The following is a 9,814-nucleotide window of genomic DNA, read 5'->3' on the forward strand; positions in this document are numbered from 1 at the left end:
TGATTTAATGTTGGGAGGAATTTCAACAGGGCACCAGTCTATGACTACCCAGGAATCTCTTCCTCTTTTCATCTACAGGCAAGCATTACACTCTCAAGAGAACACATAAAGACAGAGATCACCGGGAATTTCCTTCACCACCTTACAGATGGACTAAAAAAGGAAGCTTCTGTTTTCGGGATTTTAACTCAGTTTGCTCTCGCGCAGAGAGCTGTAGTTTTTCTCGGTTTCTGGGGGAAAATATTTCTGGACATAATGAAAGTTATATCGGCTGTGTTGCTCGTTGCCGTTTTTTGGAGCCAGGAGTGGAAGTCGACACTCTCGGATTCAATCATTCACATCGGTAAGTTACTGCGCTTTTCCTCCTCTAAATCGCAGCCAGAACGAGACTCTCTGTGAGTCTCTCAGGAAACAGACGGGATGTTTCAGCCTTGCTATGCGCGGTGCTTCTTAAATCACAGCGTCGCTGGCGATATCTTTGGCGCACTGTGGCATAAAGTGGAGTTCTTTGTTAATGAACTCAGTGCATTCAGGATGTAGACAATATATTTCAAATGGATTTCAGTGCGAATATTTGTGAATTTTAGCCTTTTGTTCCACAGCTAAAATGATGACCTGGAGATATGCTATGCGTCATACAAATGAAGTTTGCGTTAGTGCTGAGGGCATTACTGAAAATCAGTTGCATTTATAAACCCATTTTCTGTTTAGTCTACCCATAGTGGGTTTGTTATATATGTATGTATGTATATATATATATATATATATATATGTATATATATATATATATATATATATATATATATATATATATATATATATAGATATAGTTGGGGCATATATTAACACATACATTAAAGGCGGACAATTTTCAGAAAAGAGTCTACCCTTAGAGTGCAGCGTTTGTCTTGCTTTGAGCACAGCGTGCGCGGAAAACAGGTGGTTTTGGATGGCGTGATGTTGCCCTGCGTGTCAGAGAGATTATCCTGGCTGGTAGGAAATTTTCCACTTATAGATTTTCCTGGAGCACGGGGCACTGTCACCTTTCTTTCGCGAGCTACTGCAGTGTCAAGAGGAAAAGAAAAGGTTTTGTCTGCCCTTATGTCTTTTCTGCCCTCCACCACCACCCGTGTAGCATGGCACTGTTGCGTTGAGAGTGATTTCCAAATCAAGGAGCATACACTTTGAGTCGATGTAGCAGCACCTCCGGCTCCTATAGGTTGGGGAGAGAGTGGGAGGGGGAGAGAAAGAGAGAGAGAGCGAGAGAGGGAGGGGGAGAGTTGACAGTGGAGAGCGTGCCTTGCAGGATGAGATGAGGACGCGAGGTGGTGGTGGGCACACATATTCGATGCACAACTCGGTGGCCTCGAAAATGCGATAGACCAGAGCGAGAGAGAGCATACACATGCAAAAAGATAAGCATCTGTCCACTTTTTATTTAACTCGAAGTGCATGGTCAAGATCACATCCAGATCCATTGACACACACACACACACACACACACACACACACACACACACACACACACACACACACACACACACACACACACACACACACACACACACACGCGCACACACACACACACACACACTTAAAACCATCTATCTCACAGTATTATGCTGCCAAGGAGGGAAGACCCTGATCCATTTAAACCCTAGTGATTTACAGCGCTGATCCCAGGCCAGGTTTGTGGCTAACTGAGTGCAGTTTCCAAAATCACTGGTTGAGTTCGAGGTCCTTTCTGGGCCATGGACCAAGCAGATGCTCCACATTAGAACTACAACAGCAGTATGGCAAAACGAATGGGATTTGTCTTGTCGACAGCAAATGCATATTCTGGTAATTTGCAGAGAATGGAACCTGCCAATACTGAGTATAGTTTGCTCAGTAGATCAAAAACCTCCCTTTTGTTTCTGATTTAAATTTAGTTTTACATAAATTTGAGTGCTGTAAAGTCAGTAAAGTGCACAGAAGCTTAGTTGGGGTTGTGTGCTGTGGTTCCTGCCCTGTGCAGGTGGCAGCGGTTAGGCAGCTCATCCCCATGAGTGATGGTTTGATCACAGCAGCAGGTTCATGTTCTGCAAGTGTCTCACAGCAAGAGTTCAAATTTTTACCTGCTTGCTGACTGTAAGTTTCTTCAGATAAGAGTGCTAGCAACGTGCTTAAATCAGAGACATTTTCAGGCTCACCATAAACAAGACAGATCAAATTTGGGTAACTACACTTGTCAGCCACTGGAACTGTAGCTGGCAAGAACCTGCTGTTCTCTGTTCTTCATATATTTCAGACATGGTGTCAAATTTTCATTGTCTTCTTGGAATAAACTCTAGCCAATCATTTTTAAACCCAGTGTTTTACAACTGGCATGCGAAACCCAGTCATTTGCTTACGTATTACCCTTTAAATCTTTCTGAGAATGGGATTTGGTTAGTTGTTAAAATCTGCATTTTTTGCAGATGAAGTTTCTGCAAAACTGCAAAAATTCAACAAATCCAAACTGTAAACTAAACAGATAAATAGATGTAGATAGACCGGCCCCCGACTGGGAATTTCGACATATATATATCTATATATATCTATCTATATATATCTATCTATATATATATATCTATATATATATATATATATATATATATGAGACAACGAACATCCAAGAATACATTGGGAAGATGGCCCCAACTGACCGAGTGCTCAGTGAATACCTCAGGCAGCAGAAACCCAAGAAAGAGGAGGGAGACGAGGAACCATCATGGAAGGACAGGCCCCTGCACGGTATGTACCACCGGCAGATAGAGGAGGTGGCTGATATCCAGAAATCCTACCAGTGGCTGGACAAAGCTGGACTGAAAGACAGCACAGAGGCACTAATCATGGCAGCACAAGAACAAGCTCTGAGTACAAGATCCATAGAGGCTAGGGTCTATCACACCAGGCAAGACCCCAGGTGCAGGCTGTGTAAAGATGCCCCAGAGACAATCCAGCACATAACAGCAGGGTGCAAGATGCTAGCAGGCAAGGCATACATGGAACGCCATAACCAAGTGGCCGGCATAGTGTACAGGAACATCTGTGCCGAGTATAACCTAGAAGTCCCGAGGTCAAAATGGGAGATGCCCCCAAGGGTGGTGGAGAATGACCGAGCTAAGATCCTGTGGGACTTCCAGATACAGACGGACAAAATGGTGGTGGCTAACCAACCGGACATAGTGGTGGTAGACAAACAGAAGAAGACGGCCGTAGTGATCGATGTAGCGGTTCCGAATGACAGCAATATCAGGAAGAAGGAACACGAGAAGCTGGAGAAATACCAAGGGCTCAGAGAAGAGCTCGAGAGGATGTGGAGGGTGAAGGTAACGGTGGTCCCCGTGGTAATCGGAGCACTAGGTGCGGTGACTCCCAAGCTAGGCGAGTGGCTCCAGCAGATCCCAGGAATAACATCGGAGATCTCTGTCCAGAAGAGCGCAGTCCTGGGAACAGCTAAGATACTGCGCAGGACCCTCAAGCTCCCAGGCCTCTGGTAGAGGACCCGAGCTTGAAGGATAAACCGCCCGCAGGGGCGTGCTGGGTGTTTTATATATATAGATATAGATATAGATAGATATAGATATATATAGATATAGATATATATAGATATATATATATAGATATAGATAGATATATGTTTGTATAAGATGGTGTAAACAAAGAATGCTTTCAAAAATGGATGTGTTAATCATTTATTTTCATCAATCAACAAAATGCAGCGAATGAACAAAAGAAAAATCTAAATCAAATCAATATTTGGTGTGACCACTCTTTGACTTCAAAACAGCATCATTTCTTCTAGGTACACTTGCACATAGTTTTTTGAAGAAACCCGGCGGGTAGGTTGTTCCTAGTATCTTGGGGAAATAACCACAGGTCTTCTGAGGCTGTATGCTTCCTCACATCCTTCTGTCTTTTCATGTAATCCCAGACACACTTGATGATGTTGAGATCAGGGCTCTGTGGGGGCCATACCATCACTACCAGTACTTCTTGTCCTTCTTTACGCTGAAGATAGCTCTTAATGACTTTGGCTGTATGTCTGGGGTCATTGTCATTGCAGAATACATTTGGGACCAATAAACAATCATTTATATTTCTCAAAGCGTTCTTTGTTTACAGCATTTTTTCACAGTTGCTTACAACTTTTGCACAGCAACTTTTGCACAGCAGGGAACAAAGTTAGGGGAATAACTCCAGCTTTTAGTATGTTAAATCTACAATACAGTGGAAACCTGGGCAAGAAATGCTTTGAAATTAGCAGAACTGTGCAGTCTGTTATGGGCTGTTATTTCAGTTGGGTACAAGCTTATCTATGTATGCGTTTATGGAAGAAGGTTCAGTGCAGATGGTTAGCTGGGCAGTGTGATTTCTTGCTCAATCTCCTGTCCACCTAGTTTATTTATTTATTTCCCTACTAGATACTAGTACTTTCAATCACAGCTAAAAGTTAGAAACACAAAATGATACTCTTCCTCTCTCGCTCATAGTTTTCTTTTCTCTAAAATATCCATCCTCATCCTCACTTTTACAGCAGATCTTGGAAACGGTACATAAGCAAGGGTATGGAATTAGAAGACACAAGGTGCATTGTGATTTGATCTGTAACTCACAGAAGGTGGTACTATTTTAAGTAGAGGCCAATAGTGGAGATACTTTCTCTCGCCGTCGCTCTATCTCGGCTTGTGTGAGTCCACGTGTGTGTGTTTGTGTGTGTGCGTGTGTGTGTGTGTGTATCTTATTGACTTAGGTCAACATGAAAAATAAAAAAGTAGTATGCCCACCGGGCGCATCACGTTGACATGTCAGAAGTAATCCCTCTTTAATCTCTTTGTTGCTGTTGAAGATGGAATGAGGGGAAGAGGTGGAAAACTAGACATGCAAGGGGAGATGCATATCAAATAGAGAAAAAGAGGAAGACAGAGAGTAAAAAAGCACCAACAAAGGGAGACTTTATATCACCATCACATACCATTCAGCTGTCTAATCTGAGAACCTGTTGGTCTGTAACTGACTTGCCGTTATTTGGGTGATATTTGCAGGAGTGACCGGCAGATGTTTTCATCTTGCTCTATCCAGGCATTAAATGTGATTGAGCTGCAAGGGGAGCTGGCACTACTGCTTTGCCAGTCTCTCTTTTTTTCACTCTGTCTCTCTCCCATTTTGTCTCTCTAATGATCAGCATGCAGAGGGAAAGGGGGGGGGGCAGTCCGCTTGCCTCTTGGCCCTCACTGCATCGTGTTCTGCATGGCAATGTCTCTTTGCTTTATGATGGCAGTTCATATTGGTTCTTCATGTGTGTGTTAGGGAATGAGAGAGACCGGTCTGGTATATATGTATAATATATATGTATATATATATTTTGATGCCACTGGAGTCTTTAAAAAACTCTGAACCTTCCCAGTTCATTTATCTGTGGTGCTTAATTAAAATCATGTATTTCCAGTGCTGAATACTGAAAGGTCAACCCACAGCATTTATCTAAAACTTCAGTAAATAGCTGACAGTTCTCAGTGTTATCATTGTATTCCGGCTATGTAAGCAAACATGCAAACACTTCAACCTCGTGACCTTTACCAGAGAAGCACATTTGTATTCTTTGGTGATTTATTCAGCCAAATTAAGTCCTCACTGTGGTGTCACTGAATTTTAGCCACGCAGTGTGTCAGAGTGCATCCACTGGTACATCAAGCATTAGAGACGAGTCAAAGATGCTGGCTTCTTTCCCTTGTCTGTGAGCCTGGTTCATCCCGGTTCAAGCGATGTCTTGCACAGTTACCTTTCTCTGTCTCTCAGCACGATCACCATTCATAGCACTTTCAGTGCTGTTTATGTTTTTCACTTAGTCTGAGGCTACAGGTTGTTATTATAGTATATTATATTATTATCATTTTTAGTGATAGTGTAGTTGCTTACATTTGCCTAGTGAGCAAAAGATCCTCAATTCAATCCTGGACGGAGACACAAATCACATAGATGTTATGTCAGAAAAGGCATCTGGCATAAAAATCTGCCAAGTCAAATATGTGGAGCTACCCACTGTGGCGTCCCCTTCTGAATAAGGGAGCAGCCAAAAGTTGCTTTTGTTTTATTAAGTATTTGATGTCTTTTTGGTTTCAAATTATTTTTTTGCAAAAAGTGAAATATTTGTATAGTAGAAATTTTGAAACAGAAACCATTTTCATGAGGGCAACACTGCTGAGGTTCCTCGTAGCTGCCAGCAGGAATGCCATGTAAAACAATTTTTTGCACTGTTTTTCGACATGCTTGGCAGTGAGGTTGTTAGAGTCGTACCGAGGAACTTGGAACAGCTCTGCTTCGGAGGCTGCGTCTGTACCTTCTGTGATCCCAGGCTGACTCACTGATGTCGATCACACACTTCCCTGATGGCGCTGGTTTATGGGTAAGGATCTTAGCTTCTAATGTGCTGCTGACAACCAGCCCATGTGTTGCTAAAACTGGGCCAAAGACTGTGACCACAGATATTTTAGGTCCACTGAGATTCATTTGACACGGCTTAGTTGTTCTGTACTGTAGCTTAGCATGGGTTCTTTGACTACCCACTACCATGTACTAAATGATACAGATTCACGTCCTATATTGGTGAATGGCTCCTGGGATTCGTATTTAACATAGTTGCATTCTTACATCTTACACATCATGGTAGCTTCTCATGTTATTTAATACAGACAAATATCCAGAAACATAGAGCATTAATTTGTTAAAAAAAAAACCCTGTTTCAGTCAGTTATCACAGACTTGGTAAAGATAAAGCAGGCAAGCAGAAAAAAAGGTTATAAAGTGACGAGTGAGAGAATTGACTTCGAGATTATTGGATCTTTGCAACGCTTGAACACGGGGGGCTCAGTCCTTTCATACTGTTGAGAAAGAGAAGAATTTCTGTCATTTGGATGGGACGAGTTGAAAGACCAAATGAGAGGTTTCCATTATTTACAGGGTTTAGAAATTGGGGTGGCATGTCCTGGTTTTTCCTTTCACTTTGGTGCTATTCCGGTCTTTTCCTTGGAGAAGGATTTCTAAACATCTCAGTTTGTGTGAATGGCTGTTCTTGTCTGGTTTTGTCTCCAAGTTTCACAGCTGTCAACACCGCTTCCTTTTTGAAACTGTCCTTTTCTGTTTGTGTGTGCACACATATATTTAAATCTGAATGTATGCACCAATTCAGCAGGGTGGGCGCTTGGCAGCGTGTGTTAAACGCTTCATCTCTTTTGAGTTTTATGTCTGAGTGTTGACAGATGTGCTGGTCTGTGCTATCTTTGACTTGAAAGATTTAGCGCCTCATATTTCTTAGTGCATGAACAATAGTGGGGGTTTTTTCTCCTTTTTGTTTTGTATGTGAATATGATTCACTGAGGTTCAAATTGTTTGTCTGGTTTCTGTATGTTTGCGGTGTGGTATTTGGGACTGTTATGTATCTTCTTGTAAAGGAAAGAGACAGACAGTGGCAGCTGCTCTGACGTCTGTACCTGGTCACTGAGGCAGAACCCTTAACCAGGCAGAGAGAGAAATTGAGAATGTGTGTGTGTGTTTCTGAAGTTGAGATGAAGTGACAGGTAACTGTGAGAAGAAGTATGATTGCTTGTCTGAGGTTGACTGCAGATGCAGGCGAGGGTAGACTGGCCTGCCCTGCTGAAGGTGCTTCATCTCACTGTATCAGTCAGAATACAGGTAGAATGGACCAGATGGGTTGGGAAGGACTAGTACAACACAGGCCCTTGTTCCCGGATGATTGTATTGTGCGTTTATGCAGTTGGCACACGCTTAATGTCATCTGAGGACAAAAACTTTTGTTGCAAGTGTCAGCTTGCTTTTTGCGTAGATTGATTTAAACCACTTCTGGCAGCACAGAATGCATGAAGAATCCACACAAAAAATATAAAAAATGTAAAGGCGTGCCTTTGTGGCTCTGTGCTCTTAATATTGTGTTCTCAATGAAATATTTTCAGAAGCTAGCTGATTTTAGAGACTGTGCAGTGACTAGAAGTTACTCACATGGTAGAAATACCTGAATAACTATTCCTTAAAGCGAATATGTAATCAGCCAACCACATCACAGAAACCCAGTGCATTTAGGCTTGTAGACATGGTTAAGATGTATTCCTGTATTTCAAACTGAACATCAGAATGAGAATGAAAGCTAATTTAAATGATGTTGAACTTGGCATGGTTGTTGGTGCCTTGCAAGCTGGTTGGTCTCAGTATTCCACAAACTTCTGACCTACTGAGATTTTTCTGCAGAAGCATCTATAAGGTTTATAAAAAACAGAAAAAAATCCAGTGAGCAGCAGTTCTCTGGATGAAAATACCTTGTTGATGTCAGGTCAGAATAGAGTAGCCATACTGCTTGTAGCTGATGAGAGCAACAGTAAATCAAATAACCACTCGTTACAACCAAGTTATGTAGAAGAACACTTCTGAATGGAAGCCATGTTTTCCATTCAGATGGAAACCAATTTTTCCATGCTAGACACCTTGAAGCAGATGGACTACAGCAACAGTACACCTAAGAACAGTTAACTGAGGCTACATTTCACACAGGCTCACCAAAATTAGACAACAGAAGAATGGAAAAACTTTGTCTGGTCTAATGAGTCTTCATTTCTGCTGCAACATTCATATGGTAGAGCCAGAATTTGATGTAAACAACATGAAAGCATGGATTCATCCTGCCTTGCATCAATGGTTCAGGCTGCTGGTAGTGTAATGGTGTAGGCGATATTGGTAAATGGAGTGGTTTTTATATAGTGCTTTACTACTTGAGCATTCAAAGCGGTTTATACCACATTCATTCATTCACACCCATTAATATGAGCACTTTTTGTCCACACATAAGTGCTTTCTATCTAACATTCACACACACTGGTATTGTGATGAATGCATTAGAGAGCAACTTGGGGTTCAGTATCTTTCCTAAGGATACTTGGATCATCTAAATCCTTGGATCGAACCACCAACCATCCTGCTCCAGATGACCTGCTTTACCGCCTGAACTACAGTCACCCCACTGGGGATACTGGACCTCACAACACCAATTCAGCATCATTTAAACACCATCTCCTACACCTGTATTGTTCCTGACCATGTCCATACCTTTATGATTACAGTGTACCCATCTTCTGATGACTGCTTCCAACAGGTTAACTCACCATGTCATAAAGCTCAAATCATCTGCTTTCTTGAAAATAGCAATGAGTTCACTGTACTCAAATGGCCATCACAGTCATTAGATCTCAATCAAATAGGGCACCTTTGGGAAGTGGAAGAAGGGGAGATTCACATCATGGGTGTGGAGGAGACAAAGCTGCAGCAGCTGTGGGATGCTATCGTATCAATAAGATACGATAGCATCACAATCTGAGGGATGATTCCAGGACCTATATATAGTACAAGGGTCCAACCCTGTACCAACAAGGTGTCCGTAATAAAGTGTTTGTAGAGTGTATGGGAAACCTTATTATAATAAATACTAGTGGGACTGTCAGCTTTATGTGTGTGTGTTTGTGAGTGTGCAGTTGCACATTTCTGTTGCATGTACTATATGACATATATACTATATGTGGGTGTCCTTGCGTGTTATTCATCCCTTTTGTTCCTCTTACGTCCTTGTAGCTGTGTGAATATTTACAGCTGCCCTCTCCTTCCTTCCTCTCTCTTTTTCGTGGTTTTTCACGGTCTTGTTCACCGTCTCTGCTGACACAAATGCTGTTTTAGTCTTCCAGTTATCTGCACTGTGTCTCACAGGGGTACAAGGTTCCCTGAATGTGCA

The 9,814-nt window shown here is 42.1% G+C and overlaps 1 protein-coding gene across 1 annotated transcript in view; it reads left to right on the forward strand.

Moving 5' to 3' along the window:
- Positions 1–255: 255 nt before the first annotated feature.
- The window catches only part of grid2 (glutamate receptor, ionotropic, delta 2), a 543,519-nt gene continuing 533,960 nt past the window's right edge, over positions 256–9,814 (forward strand). The window contains exon 1 of the mRNA XM_085368399.1: positions 256–343. Within this exon, the coding sequence (XP_085224525.1) occupies positions 256–343 (88 nt within the window). The remainder of the gene's footprint in view (positions 344–9,814) is intronic.

The sequence above is a fragment of the Diplotaxodon limnothrissa genome, linkage group LG12 (assembly GCF_057381915.1).
Source record: "Diplotaxodon limnothrissa isolate DT_005_m linkage group LG12, D_limnothrissa_male_GT1.1, whole genome shotgun sequence".
In the NCBI taxonomy this organism is placed as follows: Eukaryota; Metazoa; Chordata; class Actinopteri; order Cichliformes; family Cichlidae; genus Diplotaxodon; species Diplotaxodon limnothrissa.